The sequence below is a fragment of the Vanellus vanellus genome (assembly GCF_965231255.1).
Source record: "Vanellus vanellus genome assembly, chromosome: 2".
Classification (NCBI taxonomy): Eukaryota; Metazoa; Chordata; class Aves; order Charadriiformes; family Charadriidae; genus Vanellus; species Vanellus vanellus.
Genome location: NC_138906.1, coordinates 147,237,844 through 147,255,409, shown reverse-complemented (window position 1 = coordinate 147,255,409; position 17,566 = coordinate 147,237,844). Strand labels below are relative to the sequence as shown.

Here is a 17,566-nt window from a genome sequence, read left to right as displayed (position 1 = left end):
GTAGTAGGGGCCCAAATCTGAACATGATATCATGATATATGATACAATTTTAAGGGTAAATGAAAAAAAGCCCTGTTCTTAAAAAGTCAACTTTGTCATGCAGAGCTTAAAATAGCACCCTTCTGATATTCAGTCAAAACACAGGATTGTTGTTTTGAAGACTTAGAAACAAAACCCATTTTCCGGTCACTTTATCACACTATCAGGTCTACAGTCACTTCATCAACACAGGGCTGAAGGAAGACAAGGAACATGCCGAGGAGCCACCCCAGAAGCACCTGGAAAAAACAGAGGCATATAGGCAAGACTAGGAGGCACGAGGCAGAAGGCAGTGCATCTGCAGGAGAACCTGTTGACGCCCCTTTCTCAGGTACCGTACCAACCTGGTCCTGGCCAGTCACTTGTCAAGAACACAAATACATTCATAACTTCCTCTTGCTTTCCGAGAAGCAAGCACCTCACTGGTCCTATGCTCTTCCTACATACCACCCTACCATCAGATTTTTACAGCCCAGGCTACTTAAATACATGTCCGTCCTGCACTGTGGCTATTTCTGCGTTGTATGAACGTATTTCTGAGTTGTTTGAACAATTAATCAAGCAAGTATTTGTGATCGGAGCAGGAGTCGCTCACAAAGCTGCTGCCGCTTGATTTCCAGTTACAGCTCCACAGCTGGGATACAGTAACCGAGCACGAGCAGAGCCTGAGGTTTTATAGGACACCTGGCATTGAACAGGGATGGGGCGGAGTCCTCACCAGGGTCTCCCACAGGCACTAGAGCCTGAAGCAAGCCCCTGGGGGGGGAATCTCTTTCTCCTGCTGGAGATGCTCCTGGTCTGTGGCATTGCCAACATGAGTCCAGAGGTGAAAATCTCCCTACCCTGACCTATCCTACCTGACCCTTTTCAAAAAATATATCGAGGTGCTTTCTCCATCTCGTTATTCTCCATCTTACTTCTTATTCTGTGACAGTGCTGATCCCAGAGCCCAGAGGAAAGCATATGAGATGTCGGGACACTGCAGATTTGAGTCAGGGAATCAAGCTGGGGCAAGTTCCTCAAAAAGGGGACAAGTGGATGCAAGCTTTGAACACCCTTGGGAAACACTTTTTCCAAGAAAAAAAAAAAAACAACGCAATATTTATTATTTTAATACTCTTCCTACTCCTGTCAGCACCATTTCATCAATGTTTGCATGGTGCTGGCCGAAATGCCCATTCGCCTTTCCACGGGAGAGGCTTGCAAAAAGGCCCATTTGCATCTGCAGAGCCTGGCTGTGCGGCCACCCCACCAGGCTGCGGCAGGGTCCTCTGGGGCACCCAGTGCCCACAGCCCCTGGATCCTCATGCCGTCTGCTTCTGGGTCTTTCCAACCCACACCCTCCTTTCTGCTCCGGGCCTAGGATTATGTTCCCAGCAGGCGGTTCGATGCCTCGCTCGGCACACACAGGCCGTCACGCAGACCTGGGTGCACCCAGGACAGTCCCCGTCCCCTCGGTACCCCGTGGCTCACCCACCGGCCTGGTCTCCGGCGGCTCACATTGCAGCCCTGCAACGGGAGCAGTGCCGGACACTCAGACAGGCCCCGCGAGGGTTGGCAACGGAGGCGGGGGGGGGGGAGTGATTGGAAAAACTCGGCCCTCGTGGACAGTACAAAGCCGGGAGGGGTCGCTTGGGCTGTGCGGTAAATGGGGGGGGGAGGGGGCGAGGGTGACACCCACGCACCACCCACGGCCACATGAGGCGGCGCCGACACCCCCTCCTCCCCCCCCGTTTCCACACGGCGCCCTACGCCGCAGGCCCGGGCACAGCTCCACCACCGTCGATATCCTCAGCCGACGGGCGGCGAAGGCAGGGCAGGGTGAAGGTGGGGAGCTCCCCACCGGGCGGCGGCCGGAGCGGGCCGGGCTGGGCGAGGCGGCTGGCGGGGTGTCAGAGGCCAGGGCTGAGGGGGCTGGACGCCGCCTCGCCCCGGCCCGCCCCGGCCCTGCGGCAGCCCGGACTCCCCCCCCGCTCGGCTCCGCAGTCGGTGGAGGGCGGGGGTGGAACGGGGAGGGGGGGGAGGGGGAGAGAGGCGCGCGCCCGCGGGCGGGGCCGCCGGTTCCAGGGCGTGTCCCGCCGCCCCGCGCGCCGCCGGCGCCCGCGGCGGTTGGCGAGGCCTCCACCCTGTGGCGCGCCGGGGGAGGCGCGGGCTCGTGCTCGCGCCTTCGCCGTTGCCATGGCCCCGCTTGACGTCACGGGCGGTGCGCTGCCCGTGCGTTGCGGCGCGGTGATTGGCGGAGACGCCGTGTGTGGCGCTGGGAGAGAGGCTGCAGCGCAGCGAGAGCCGCCAGACAGGCACAGTCCGCGCCGGCAGCCCGCCCCGAGACACCCGCCGTCGCGCTCCCGCCGCGCACAGGTAACGGGCTCCCCCGCGCCGCCGGGCGGCCGCCCCGGCACCCTGCCCCCTGCCCCCGGGGGCTTGGGGAAGGGCGGGGGGCGGGGGAGAGCCGAGCGAGGCGGCCGGCGGGCAGCGCCGAGCCTTCCCTATGCCCCCCCGCCCTCCTCCTCCTCCAGCCTCGGCGGCGGCAGGGCGGCTCCGCGGGGAGGGAGCGGGACGGCGGGGGCCGCTGCGGAGGGCGGCGGGGGCCGCGCAGGTGAGGCCGCGGCTGCCCCTCCCTATCGTCGAGGAGGGAGAGCGGGGGAAGGGAAGAGCCTCCGGGGGCGGCGGGGCGGGGGAGGGGGGCGGCAGGTGAGGGCCCCGCCCGTGGGACAGCGGGCGGGGGCGACCCCGCGCCCGTGGGGAGGGAGGAGGCGGGGGAGGGGAGAAAGGGGGGGGGGACGCCGCCTCCTCCGGGCGGGGGCGGGGGGGCCGGCGTGCGGGGCGCGGGCGGCCGCCGCTGGGTGTGGTCTCCCGCCGGGAGCGCTGCCCGGGCGCGGAAGAGCCGCAGCGGCCGCTCCTCGGTCGGGCTCGCTTCCCTCCCCTTCCCCCCCCGCCCTCCCCCGCCTCCGCCCATTCTCCCTCCGCCACCTCCCCCCCCACCCCACCCCACCCCACCCCGGACGGGGGGTCGCGGCTGCAGCTCCCCCAGGACGGGGGCTCCTCCTTCGCCGCCCCTTCGCCGCCCCCTCTTCTCCCCCGTCCCCCGGGGATGGGCCCACGGGCTTCCCCTTCGTCCGGCCGCTGTCGGGGCGGGGACGCAGCATCCTCTGCCGCCGCCCCCAGCGCTGGGCGGAGGTGAGCGGGATTAACGCGCGCTGAAGTGGGCAGGGCTCCGGCGCTGATCCGCCATGACAAAAGGCGGCCGGCGAGGCGCTCGGTGTCCCCGCGGCGGGCGGATGCGGCGGCCGCAGCGCGGGGAGGGGCGGCCCGGAGCGCGCCGCCTGGCCCCGGGGGGCCGCGCCGCCCCCCTTCCCCCCCCCCCCCCCCTTCCTTTCCCGCTCCTCCCCCCGGGCCGCTCCATTTTCTGCTGTCACCTCGTCTGCGGGGGAATCGCGCCCAGCCCTCGCCGCGCCTGCGGGCGGTCGCCTTCGGTCTCCGGGAAGGACGGGTGGCCCGGCCGCCTTAGGGAGGATGCTGCCGTAGCAGCCTGCGGGCGGCCCGGTGACCCGGTAGACTGGCGTTGGGGCTGGCGTTTTAACAACCCTCGTCCTGATCACGCCGGGTGGTAAATAACCGTAAGCCAAAACCTTGCCTTAAAATGGCTCCTTAACCATCCGCTCACGGTGTGGTCAAGTTTTCAGTGCACGTTTGCAAACGCTGCGGAACAGCCTCTGAGTTTGTGTCCCGGTGCTGGGGGTAGAAGCTGCTAAAACTTTGCCTTTCAGGTGGCTGGAATGTTAAAACGTGCTTGATTTGTTCCTTAATGGAAGATAGTGCTGCTATTGTTTGTGGTAACTTCATGTGAAATGACTGGTCTAGTGGGAGGTGTCCCTGCCTATGGCAGGGGGATTGGAACTCGATCTTCAAGGCCCCTTCCAACCTAAACCATTCTGTGATTCTGACAAAAAGGTTAATGGTTAAAGATTGAGATGCTGGATTGCTGTATATAGAACATACAGTTCTATAAACCATTCTGTGATTCTGACAAAAAGGTTAATGGTTAAAGATTGAGATGCTGGATTGCTGTATATAGAACATACAGAAATACATAAAGTATACACGACCAAAATTGTTTCTTGCTTTAATAAGGTAGTCAAACTTTAAAGGATGGTGTATCCCAAAGCACATTGCCAGGGCCTCAGAATGATCAAGTCAAGATACATAAAGGGGAGGGAGGGAGGGAGGAGTATTCTTTCCTGATGTACAAAAAAACCCAAAAGCCGTTATCTCTGTTCAGCAGAGCTTGATTTTTATTTTTTTTTCAAAGCACTGATAAGATGCGGGTTATGAAGCATCTCAGCCAGGTTGTGCTATCTCAAATACTGACGGTGAAGTAATATTTTTAAATAGTATAATTTCTTTCTGTCTCTGAAAGTGTAGCCCCTCAGGTTGAGAAGCAGTACCTTGCTCAGAACGTCTACTATATCCCATTTTGGGAAAGGAAGCTAACATTGTTGAAGGGTGTACACCTTGAAATTTAGGTATTTGGTGGATTATGACTGTAACATCCTGTGTGGGGTTTGATTTGCCTGTGCCAAGTCTTTCTGCATGTAGCTGTAAGATTCTGTTAAAGCACAGAGTTCCCTGGTACTGTTTGTCTAGCCTTTATTTGGTCCATTCCTGTGAAAAACTTAATATTGGATATTTTCGTTGTCAACTTTGTTATATTGGTAATTGGATGCAGTTGATGCTGCAACTTGAACGTAGTCTTAAGAGTGATAGCAAAGGAGTAGGATTGTTTATGTGCATAAAATGGGAATGATTTGCTTTCAGTTCACCTTTGGATGCTTTTGTTTGCACTTATTAAAATAATAACAGCTTACTTCTATAAGTTAACAATTTTTCAGGAGGAAGCGGTGACTTTAAGTCTTTGATCCACGTATCCATGTGTTAGAGCATTGAGTGTTTGTGTGCCTTGTGTTCTGGATTTCAGTTGTTACCTCTACAGTTCCAAACTGCTTAAACAATGGTTGCTCTGCACATGAAGTTAAAACACCTTTGTCCTTGATCAATGTCTGAATAATGCCTCGCTATTTTTCCTCTTTAGAAATATCAGCATGGATAAAAATGAGCTGGTGCAGAAGGCCAAACTGGCTGAGCAGGCTGAAAGATATGATGACATGGCAAGTTGCATGAAGTCTGTGACTGAGCAAGGAGCCGAGTTGTCCAACGAAGAGAGGAATCTTCTCTCTGTTGCCTATAAAAATGTTGTAGGAGCTCGTAGGTCATCTTGGAGAGTCGTCTCAAGTATTGAACAAAAGACGGAAGGCGCTGAGAAAAAACAGCAGATGGCTCGAGAATACAGAGAGAAAATTGAGACTGAGCTAAGAGACATCTGCAATGATGTGCTGGTGAGAAATAATGAAACTGTTGATCCATTTTTACTTAGAGTTGCAGGGTAAATGGTGCTGGGCCCTCTGGGACTACTTCGAGTCTGTCAGTAAAGCTGTGGTCTCCTATACTGTTTCTGAAGGACAAGGTTTATAAAAAAAGTCTGACTTTTCTTTCCTTCTAATGTATTGATTATTTATATATAAATCATCATAGTTATAAATGCTAGTGAATTTGGAGACATGTTGAAACATTATTGTATATAAATAGGTATGAAAAGCCAACATATTTCTTTGAAACTGAACTAGATATAGGTTTAGTTTGGGGTTTTCTCCTCTGCCCTTCCCCCTCAGTGCAGTATTTGTATCCTAGATTGCTTTGATTTCTGCAACTTTAATATGCTGCTCTAGTTGTAAGAGGTAGTTCTTACTCTACGGAAATTGTGCCCCTCCCTGGGTAAGATGATGTAATGTTAGTTATGACTCAGCCATGCAGAAAATTGTCTGCAGGAAGAAGCAGTAGAAAAGCTGTGATACCCTCTTAAACTTAAAATTTTTCGTAGCAAACCAAAAGGGTGTTCAAGTTAGATGTTTTCTGTGGCTTGTAGTTACATTAAAATGTGCATGTACCCAGCAAACAACCCATATATTTTCATTAAGAGACTGGTTTATGAAATCCAAACCTCTTCCAAATGCTTATTCCAGATTGACAGGGTTTTCTTTCCAACTGCATATGCCTGTGGTGCTTCCACAAGCACACGATTAACGGATAGCCAGTCCTACAACCACTTGTGAGGTAGATGTTACTGTCAGCTATAGAATTGTCCACTGGACTGTGGACACTGCTGGTGTGTCATCCCATATGTGACAAGGGATCACGTACATGCAGGTGACAGAATGACATGTGATATGAGGGATGTGTTAAATAGCTAAGTATGCTTGAAGATCTGATGTCAAACGAAAATTAAGATCAATGAGTAGCATAAATTTTGCTTGCTGTGTAAGATAACTAAATGACATGGGCGGCGATTGCTTCTAGAAGACTGGTTCTCCAAGGGTGTGTAAAAAGTCGGCATGGATAACTCTGAGTCTTGGCTTCCAGTTTAGGCTGGCTTCCATGGTTGTTGTAACACACCTGGTTTCGTATGATTTGTTATCTTGTGTAAGGATAACTCTTAAGCTTCCACTATGAAAATGGAAATGCCAAACTTACACGTGGGAAAGAACTGATTTACTGGTTCTTGTGTTGTTAAGAGGTGGCTCATCTATTTAAGCCAGGGAAATAAGGGTCCAAAGCTGGTGTTCTAATTTCTTATTATTTCTTTTTTAAATTAATGAATTTATCTTATTAGTGGGAAAGTCCTCAGGTGGGTGCTTTCAGTTCAGAGTGATCTGAAATTCTTTTGTAAACTCTGGGTTTAAGAAATCATTTTAATTAAGGCTTTTGGCTTAGAAACCCCCTTTTAGAAGAACTTAGTGTTTGCAATTAAATATTTTTCTGACAATGGAAACCAGATTGATGTGAAACTAGCTTTTATTGTGCATGCTAAATACAAAAACTACACCAAACCCGAGCTTTTGAATTTGCTGCAGCAGCTAAAGTATCTAGGAGGGGGGTGAACCTTGTTAAATCTTCTGAATCTCAAAATGGACTTGAATTTCTCTTTGTGTTTAATGAGAGATATGTACATTATTCAAAGAAATTATTATTCTTTGGCATGTTACTACTTCTAGAAAGCTAATGTTTTACTAATCTTTAGTGTTTCCATTCCAATTTTTCTGAACAGATTAAGGAAAAATTACTGTCCTGACAAAAAAAGGCCTTAGGCAGTGAGTAGTAGTAATTAAACTACTTTTATAGACTTAAATTTAAAAAGGAAAAAAACCTTTTATTTTTTTTTTTTTAATGCAAGGCATAGGATTTAAAAATGCTTTCAGATGGCATGCACTACCTTTGACATTGCTAATTGCATTGAAGAATTAGGGTTATATTTAAAATTATATTCTTGTTTTCTTTGTTGGAATATTCTGTTCACATACATTCTTACTCACCTTGAAACATGACTGCATTGCTTTATTTGACATCCACTTTAACAGAGAAAAAAGAATTATGGTAACATATTTACTTGTTTTTTATGAACAGGAGTCTGCACAATGCTACATGCAAACATAGAACTAGGGTGGCTTTTTTCTTTTTCAGAAGATCCTCTGTAATTTTTGTACGGCATAATCTAGTCTATAACTGTTCGCAAAAGTGAAAAACAAGGCTTACCAAATCTTGATTGGTGTGAAGTATGCCATTAATAGGACCTGAAGTGTTAACAGACTTTCAAAGCTTTCAGTCATGAGCCTTATCAATTACAGTACAAAAGCAGCTCAGAAACTTGTATCTTTTATTAAGACTGTGAATGTATTTGAGCTGTTCTTGCGTCTTCAATTGCCTGCTAGGCTCTTAAGTAATATTTAATACCCTGGGGTGTGATATCACAGCTGAGTGTGGAAGTAACTGGTGTCCTAACTTCAGTGTTGAAGGGAGGAAACCAACTAAGAGAATGTGTTTGTGACTAGCAGAGTAGCCAAAGCTGGCTCCTCTGCAGCTTCTCGCACTCTTCCCTTATTTGTTGGAATCAAATTACTATGGATTGGAAGAAATAGCTCCTCTAATCCAGTAGATGCAGAGTATACTAAACTCTGCCTGGGTTCTGTTCCCAGCTCTTCCACTAACCTACAGAGTGAATAAAAGCAATTGATGCTGGACTTTTTTCTTGCTTCGTAACTATTTGACTCAGTGAAAAAGTTTTAGTAGTTATATGGGTTGGGTCTGACTGTTTATTTTTCTCCTTTACACTGACCTTGTAGCAGCAAAAGCCAGCATCTACATCCTTGCCACTTCCTAAATCTTCCCTCACTTGCACCTGCTGTGGAGTACCTCTACAGCTTTACAAACGGCTGAACTCATCCTCTTGTGTGCTGCTGTACAAAGAAGAGACACCTAAAGTCTCTTGGTCCAGCACCAATTCTGTCAGATATACACTGGAGTATTTTCAGGTGTAGTATAACCAACTCTAATTTGGAGTTGGTCTAGTAGAGCTGATAAACTGCAAATAATTGTCACATATTGTGCATAGTACAAATTCCTTGCAGTGTAACAATAAAGGCTGAATTTCCAGATTCTTCAAGAATAATATAGTGTGTGTGTGTAAGGAAGTACGTTGCCATACTCGAGCATCTTAAATGTACTTGAGTATTACAGAAAATTTCCAGCCTCAGAAGTTTCATATTGATACAGGAAATTAAGCTTTCTGTTAAGTACTTTTCCTCATGTTAGCTAAGTGTGTGCTTCACATCCTGTTTCACTTTCTATAGTAGAAGGGAGGGTCTGTCTGAAGTACCAGTATAATGATCTTTTTGTCATTTCCATAATAAAAATTGTTATTAATCTAACAGGTGTGGATTTTCTTCAAAATGCTTTCTGCAGTTAATGGTAGCTGAAGTGGTACAAATTAAATCTGTAGTAAGATTAATTTTCCAGCTAATGAGGATTCTGAATTACAGAGAAGAATGTATGGAGAGACCTTTCAGTAGCTAACATCTGATAACTACTTGCATGTTAAAGTTCACAGGAGCTCTAAACTACTAGTAGCTTTCAGACAGTCTCTGGCATGAGCTAAGTGTAAACTAATCATTTAAAACACAACTAGCGATCTTCACTTTAGTATGAATGTAATTCTAGGCAGTAACACTTTCTTCCCTAGGCTGGGACATATAGCAGTAGTCCCCCGTGTGTGCTCCAAAGTGAACCATACGTGACAGTTCCCATGTTCTTCCACTGTGCCCAGTCTTCTGGGTGATGGCCCTTCGTCCCCCAAGTTCCCCCACAGTCATACCTTAAGTAAATCTCTTTGCTTGCAGTGCCCAAGCACTGTGTTTAACTGGTGGTTTTCCCTTTTGGTTGTTCCCCTTAAGCTCCATAGAGCTTCCTGAAACCTTGACTGCCCTTCAGTATTCTAGAATCACTGTTGCACATAGGAGCTACCCAGCACTTTTTCACTACTCTGTCCCTGCTAGAAAAGCTGCAGGTTAATGGTGCTGTTCAGGACCCTCCCAATAAGATGAATTGTTTGATTCTTCCCCGTGTTATTTCTTCCTAACTTCATGCTCAGAAGGGTGAAATGGTACTCATTGTGTGCTTATACTATTAAGATTTCTTTGCACTTGTTATGGATGCTTCACTTTTTAGAAGTGGTAATTGTTGTGAGAAGAGAAGGTGTAGTTAAATCTCAGCTAAGTGACTTTAGATTTGTGATTCTTTCATATTTATATTGTTGGGGGGTGGGCGAGTAGGAGAAGGTTTAGCAACCTGTCATGGGGCTGCAGTTTAGGGAGTGTAATTGCATTCAGAATGCATCTAAATGGGTTTTTAAAGAACATACCACAGAATTAATGCATATTGCTGTCATACTTAAATTACTGTGGGACTACTTCCTAGTTGCCTGCAAACATCTAATGGGTTACTATGTTAACATCTGTAAAACCTGTTCCTGCACTAATTCTTGATAACATGATTAGGAAATTTATTCTTCTCTCCTATAGGAAGCCATATGCTTTTTGACATGCACGTGTGTATGGTGGTGGTTTTTTTTTTTTTAAAGCCAACCATTGAATGCTCAGCGTGTCCTCCTGATGGTCGAAGAGCACAACTAACCTATGGAGTGTTGCTAACAAGCAGATTGCTTATGAACTAGAGTGACTGATTATACGATACAACCTTCTATGCTATGAAGATATCTGATACTAACAAAAACCTCAATGTTCTGACTGAAAATTGCTACCTTTAGTTCTGTGACTTCAGCCTTGCTTAATTTTTTATTGTTGACTGCACCCGTTTCTGTCTTTGAGATATGTGTCCTTTATTTGATGTTTTCAGAAAAGAGGGGGAGGTGTTTGTAGAAGCTTCTATTTGCAGAATGTTGATCACAGAAGAGGGGCGGTTAATTTGTTGAAATCTAGGAGTTAGGTGGCCAAAATCTTTGTTTTGAAAAAATTATTCATTATTACTTTAAGCTGTTTTGGATGAATAATTTTGGTTGGAAGGGAGGTCATTCAGTTCAACTCTGCTCCGAAGAGATCCAGTTAGATCACATTGCTCAAGGCCTTGTCAGTCAAATTGTGAGTATCTTTAAGGATGGAGATTCCACAACCTCTCTGGACAGCCTGTCATAATATTTGGTCATACTTATGGTTAAAAGGAAAACAAACAAAAACCAATCAAAAAACCCACCTTGTATGTAATCAGAACTTCTCATGTACAACTTGTCTGCTCCCTCTTGTCAGGAAGAGTCTAGCTCCATCTTCCCTAGGCAGCTGTATACAGGAGTAAGATCTGCTGGTCTTCTACAGGCTGAAGAATCCCAGCTCTCTCAGCTTTGCTTTGGTACATCATGTGCTCCAGCCTCATAATCATGCTGGTGGCCTCCACTGGACTCCAGTATATCTGTGTGTCTCTTGTACTGTGGAGACTAAACTTGGATGTAGAACTCAAGATGTCATCTTGTGTTGTTAAAATTTATATTAAAAGATGGTAATTGGTAACGTGCTGGTGGCATATGTGGAAAATATGTGAGCGCCTCTGGTTCACAAATGCTTCTCTGAATGAACTTCTATATATCGCAGAGCAAAATGTAGCCCGGGTTTAATAACTTCTCAGGACGGTTATAATTTAAGCTTTTGATCAACTCTTCAAGTGTAGCTTTTTCAGTTAGGGTTTGGCTGGTATAATCGCTGACATCTGTTGAAGGTAGGAGGCTGAGGCAATTTGCATCAACCTCATGATTCCACTTTGTTAATCCATTAATCAATTCCCTGGTTGTAGCTACACCCCTTCAGGTTGTTTTTTTGTTGGTTGGGTTTGGTTTTTTTGGCTGTTGGATGTCTAGTTTGGGGTGGGGTTTTGGGGGTGGTGGTGGCTGGTTTTGTTTTTTGTGTTGGTTTTTTTTTTTTTTTTTTCTGCGGTGAAAGCACTGCCTAAACTAGAGCAATTTCCTTTATTTTTAAGCAAATGGTCTTTATTTTTTTAAGCAAATTAAACTGTAGAAAAATTTGAATCTTGTTGGAGAATTAAAACATTCATGGATCAGTTCATGTATGAGACGAATTGTGTTGGTTTTTTTTTTTATTCTACATTGTTCATGTAATTGTTTGTAAATCTGTGAAACTTCAGTTCATGTTTGAAAGGATTTTGAATTCCAGCTATATAAGCAATTTACTGGTGGTTGGGGTGGATGAGCAAAGGTGAGCTGGTACTTACTAATCTTAGCAAGAAGTCCATCCATAATGTTGATACATGTGTTTGATGCACCCATTTATCATAAAATCAGCTAGGGTGCTCTGCATAAATACAAAAAAAAATATTTAAACGTGCGGTTAGCTATGCACACACATGTATATACACATATAGACATGTATTTATATCCTCTTGCATTTATTGGAAGTAGAACAAATCTTTACTATAACCAATAGTCTGCTGTATTAATTTCACTTGACATTAATGTTTAATAATTGGCTTTGATTTAAAAAAAAAAAGTATATAGTGCTTACACTGTTCAAAAGCATCTAAGGAACAACTTTGCCTTATTTGACAGCAACCTTCTGTGTTTAAGTACTTTATGCACTTACTGCTGGTATGCAGTTCTAGGTGGGAAAATAAACTAAGTTGATCAGTTTAGTCACCTATGGCAGATACACTCCTCCTTCTGTGCTGTTAAAGCAAGAACTTCATTGCATGTACTTGTAATTTTGTGAAGCTGCTTAGTGTGTTTGTTTCACTGGTTGGTTACTTAGAAGGCTAAGGGTAGAAACGCTGTATTGTTAAGACACCAGCTTTTACTGTGCCCATGAAAGCCGTAAGTGGTAGAAATGCATAAAATAGAAATACATACAATTTAAAACAGGAGCAGAGTTAGTGGGTTATCTCCACACATCTGTATAAGCAGATGCCACGCTATGTCTGGTTTTATCTGGAAACTTCTGTCTTGTTATCATGCACTTGACATAGGTACGCGTTTCTGAAAAAGGTTCTCAAACGGTTTACTTGTTCTTTGCTATAGGCAGGCACAGCAGCTCCTGGCTCTGAACCTGAAGTTGGTCATCCGTTCAGGCAGTAGTTGACTACGGCTTTGAAATAGTTTGAGAAAGCTTGTGCTATTAAGGTTGATTGAAGAGCGTTAAGATATGTGATTATTTCTTAAACTTGTTTTTTACTGAATGTCAGCTCTTGGGTAGTTGCTTATTTTTCTTGAAATCTGACAGCAGATTGGCAATGCCTCTTCTAATGAGAAGTAATAATAAGTAATGCTGCTGCTGAGATGAACAGTAAACTTAATTTTATTTTTTTTTTGTCAGATTTAATGCAGCTCAAATGAGTTTGGGAGTGGTTGTGTGTGTTGCTTTGTTCTGTTTTTACTGGTTGTTACTACCTTTTGTGATTATGTAAGTAACAAAATATTTAACAATGTGAATCTGATCTGTACCTGATCAGATTGTCCTAGTGCAGAGTAGGCTTACATCGCTAAAATGGGATTTTTGCTAATAAAATGCTCTTCTTAACTTTATATGTTATCATGAACTCCTAATAGATACATAGTCTACTTCAGGAGGTTTCAGATCTGCTGAGAGTACAAGCTGCAAGATCAATGGTTCCTACTTCTGTTTCTTATCAAGGATAAAAAGTATTACATCATGTTTATGTGGGGTTTTATTAGTATTTTTTCAGAGACCAAACCTATAGAGTTTTAAGACGGTTGGAACTTGTTCTGGTTAGGAGTACAGCCACAATAGCTGTCGCTTAGACCTACCTGTCTAGCAGAAGTTCTCATCCAACTCGATTGGTTTCAATTTTACATTCTCAAGTTTCTCAGAAGATAATCTGTTTCTTCAAAGAATAACAATCAATGCATTTGGCACCATTCTATTTTGTTGCAAGTCCCCAGTAGCCCAGAAATAAGTTCATGAGGTGACGCAAAAAAAAAAAAAAAAAAACCAAAAAAACCCACAACCAATCCAGGTAAAAATTATGTAAATTATGTATTGGCTTTGATCATCAGCGGAGACTGGTTTTGTATATTAATGTCTATAGCGGTGCACCAACAAATTAAATACCTTAGTCCTTATTCTTTTCTATTAAGTGTCATATGGGCTGCTGCCTTTCACATGAGTTTTCTCAGAGTCTAAACCAGAGAGGTATTTTTGCCTATGCTTCAGAATTTGATTCCTTCACTGTTATGTGTTTGCTAAGCATAATTTGCTAAAAGCCTGCAATGATTGGCATGAAGGACTTTTGAGGTCTTTTATCTCAAAGTGTGTATCATGATATTAAGCACACTTGCTTCCCTTTCCATAAATACTAATTGGAAAGCAGAGTGGTAGGAGGAATGAGCTAGTAAAGGGTGTGGTAGTCCAAGTTGGGGAGGGTAGATCTGCAAGGAGAGCTACATGTATGGCTGTAGAAGTATGAACTGAGGTGCTGCTCTTCACTGCCTTAGTTCCCATCCTTTTCTTTTTATGCAGACCAGTGATGTGTCCGTCCTTAAGTGCCATATCTTCCCTCTAAGCACCCTGTGGGCGTTTTAGTGCATACACCTACTTCTTACTGACTTAGTTCTATCCCCCAGCATATGTGTCAGCAAGAAGATGATTTTTCAGGGTGTCCTACTTCTTCCATGTTTTCCTCTGCCTGCCCATGTGTGATACTGATTTTGTTCTCTTTTCCAAAGAAACACATTTAGAGTGTTGAAGTATTTTTTTGCATAAGCTAAAATTTTCTTGCCATTCTTTCTGTTATGCAGGATTTCTTTTTCTCCATTAGTCCTTTAGTTCTTTTTTTTCCAGTTACCCTCTTATTACTCAGGCCTCATTTCCTCCATTTTTTGCCTTTCTAGGTCTTCACCAGATAGAGTATAGCAAAACAGCTGGTTAAGTGTACCTTTTTCCTGTTCTTATCAATCCTGGGTGTCCCTGTGCGTGTCACATATCCCAGTGTTGCATGAACATTGCAGTTAAATTCCTCCCTGCCGCTGAAGGTCCTTTGTCCCAAATTCTGAATTCCTCCCCTGCTGAGGCTCTTTGTTCTCACCTCCTCTCTTCCAGCAGCCTTCTTACCTTTTTCAAACTTCTGCTGCTGTCTGTTTGTGTGGGCAGCCAATTTGATGGGAAGAGAGAATAACTGGTACTGAGAACAGGCAACAGGCTTGTTTACCTCTTCAGCAGATGTTTTACCAGTGCCACAGCAGCCACTAGCATTTGACATATTTTCTTGTATTCCTGTTCTAGTGAGCAAATGAGTAGATAAAAATCTGTAGCTAACTTTAAACAGGAGGCTTTGCTTTTGGCTGGAGTAGAATGCTACTGGACAGCAGGACAGTCCTTTTGGTTTTCCCCCAAGAGGGTGGGAGGTCACCCGTGAGGCAGCAGTTGCAGAGCCTTTATCCCCAGCTCTGGGTAGAACTGTAATCAGAAGCAGCATAATGAGCCTGTCTCAAAACAGCCTGGGTTTGGGAAGGGATTGTCTAAAAATATTGCCCTTAAAAATACAAATATTTGTCATTTTCCTACAACAATTCATATAGACATGTATAAGTAAAATTTCTACTGGCCACAGGTGGCTTGGTTAAACCCTTTGGCGCACACACACACACACACACACTACAATCTGCTACACAGCTAATTGCATGTGTTGTTTTATAGCCTGAGTAACTTTCCTAACTGTGGTACTGAGGCAGAAAATACATGCCTGGAAAATCACACGCTAGGTTTTTACAGGACTGATAGGTGTCTTGAACTTGTCCAACACAGATGGCCTACTTTAATAACTTTGTCATCAAAATAGAAGTCTTTAAAAGAACAGCTTAACAAAGGTGTGCTGCAGTTAACTGTGCTGGTTGGTTAGAGGGTTCCACTTGGTGAAGGCAAGTACATGTAGCTCTTCCTCCAAAGTGTGTACCCGGAAACACTGGTCTGAATCAATATTTTTTGAAGGCCAGCTAGGTACATCTGGTAGTTATATGTGTGGAATTCCTTAAAATACTCATGCTCAGCTGTAAGTGTATCTTGGTGGATCTGGAAAGCTGAATCTTAAGATTCATTATTGCTTGTTCTAACACAGTCCCTTTTCTTAATATCTGTCACATCTTTCTTATTTTCCTTTCCCTCTTCCCATGCTCACCTTCTTCCTTTGTACAAAATAAAGTAAATAGCTACCCGGATGGTGTGAAAGTGCAGCGGGGGCTTTTGATTGCTGTTTGGAAATGGTACTGAAACTCTTCACATAGTCTGAAGTTATCTGGTAGTCTTCTAAAATAAATGCAGACTTGAGTACCAACGTTTTTTGTAAGCTAAACAACTTTTTAAATAAAACTGGGAAGTAGGTTTAAGACAAAAGTAGCACTTTCTCCTGTGCAGGTAGTCACGTATCTCCAGCTTCTTCTCCATAGTGTATTGTGGGTGTTAATGTTATGTTGATGTGAGGGGAGTTTGGACAAGTGTGTGGAATGTGGATGAGAAGCCTGTTGAAGATTACTACATTCAGAGAAACCACATCTGGCTCAGAAAGTCCCGAGGCATTGATGGAGCCTAACGGAAGCATGATATTTTCTTGCTTTCTTTATGTATTTTTCTAATGGCATCCTCTTTTGGGCAGTGTTGCAGGTAGGTTAGTAGACAGAAGAATCCTGTGAGGCAGTACAATCCCTCCTGTGTTCTTGTAATGTCTTGGAGAAAGATAGTGGCATGCTGCATACATCATGAAAATATTAGGCCATTGTCAGTTAGTGTGAAATAGGTTTCAGGCTCATCTTAGAAAAAGATACGATGTTTCTTTCATGTCTTCCATGAATTTAAAAAACAAAGATTTCTTCCATGTTGTTTTCCTCCCCATGCCATATACCACAAGTGGATGACAAGTAAATTAAAGTTCAGCTAACATTCCTGTATAATTCATTTTCAAAACTAGAAATAATGTCATAACTATGTCAGGTGGCTTTTGATGCTGAATGAAAACAAATGGCAGTTATCTCTGAGCAAAACTGATAGTGTTTAAATTACCTAATGTATATCAGTGTATTCTTTCGGATTTTTGCCGTTCTGTAGCTTAGTTCTTTTGCGTGAGAGCAGTATTTTTTTTTTCTTTAATAGTTCTAGAGTTTTTACGCAACAGTTGGTATTTAAAAACAAAGTTTCTTGCTCTCAGTACTTTAACTATATATTACCTACTCTCTTACAACTATATTTTTCTAGAGTCTGGTGATTTTATTCTTTTTCTCCTGTTTGTCAGGAAGGAATTATCTTAAAGAGAAAATTGAGCCATTGATGCAATCCTCAAGTGCATTAATAATTATCTAAAGTTCCCAGGCAATAACATGTACTGAGACTGAGCCTTTAATAAAGGGATTTACGCACAGAACTATAAGCAGCAAGGCAAAAGTGAGGCATTGGTTTTAATGCTCTTATGATGAATTTGGAAATAGTCTTCTGACCCACACAAGTCACTTGCCAAAGATGTAAGCAAATCCTTTTGAAATAAGGGTAGTTTTAGGCTTCAAGTGTCAGGAAAAGACTGTTCAGGTCTTTATGGGTTGGCTTCCTGTCTTCAACTGAAGTTCTCACCACAATTTGACAAACTGAAGCATGTCTACTTGCAGCAAGAAGCAGGCAGACTTTTTGTAGAGGCTTGGGTGTTGGGTGTTTTGTTTTGGTTTTTTTTTTTTTTGTAACAGAATTACTACTTGTTATGCTTCCTTCATGCTCTTAACTGAGCCTGATAACTCTTACCTTTCAGACTTTATCTTGCAGAACCACAGGAACAAGTCCATCAGGCCTTTTATTCAAAGTAGACTCAAAACGCATTGTGCTTACTGTTGCCATCTGTTCACTGTGTCCTGCTCTGGCAAAAGAACGCGTGTAAGAATGAAGAAAGTTAATCTCTTACCAGTTTAGTCTTTAAAATAAGCCAGGATTGAAGTTTGCCAGTAGAATAATAATGCTGTGTGCATACAGCCTCTGTTCTGTCTTTGGAGACAAAGACTTTTCTCTAGTGCATACTTGCTGGGGGTGAGGGAACGTACCAAATTAGTGAGATTTCTTATCTGTGGTATGTGCGAGCA

The 17,566-nt window shown here is 44.3% G+C and overlaps 1 protein-coding gene across 2 annotated transcripts in view; it reads left to right on the top strand.

Moving 5' to 3' along the window:
- The first annotated feature begins 261 nt into the window (after nt 1–261).
- YWHAZ (tyrosine 3-monooxygenase/tryptophan 5-monooxygenase activation protein zeta) overlaps nt 262–17,566 on the top strand; it is a 29,918-nt gene continuing 12,613 nt past the window's right edge. The window contains exons 1-2 of one of the 2 annotated variants that reach the window (XM_082479257.1): nt 262–370; nt 5,129–5,432. In XM_082479257.1, coding sequence (XP_082335383.1) covers nt 5,139–5,432 — 294 coding nt within the window. In that variant the 5' untranslated portion in view covers nt 262–370; nt 5,129–5,138. Of the gene's footprint in view, nt 371–2,289; nt 2,398–5,128; nt 5,433–17,566 lie in introns of those variants that run through there. The other variant, XM_082479256.1, reaches the window with a different exon arrangement.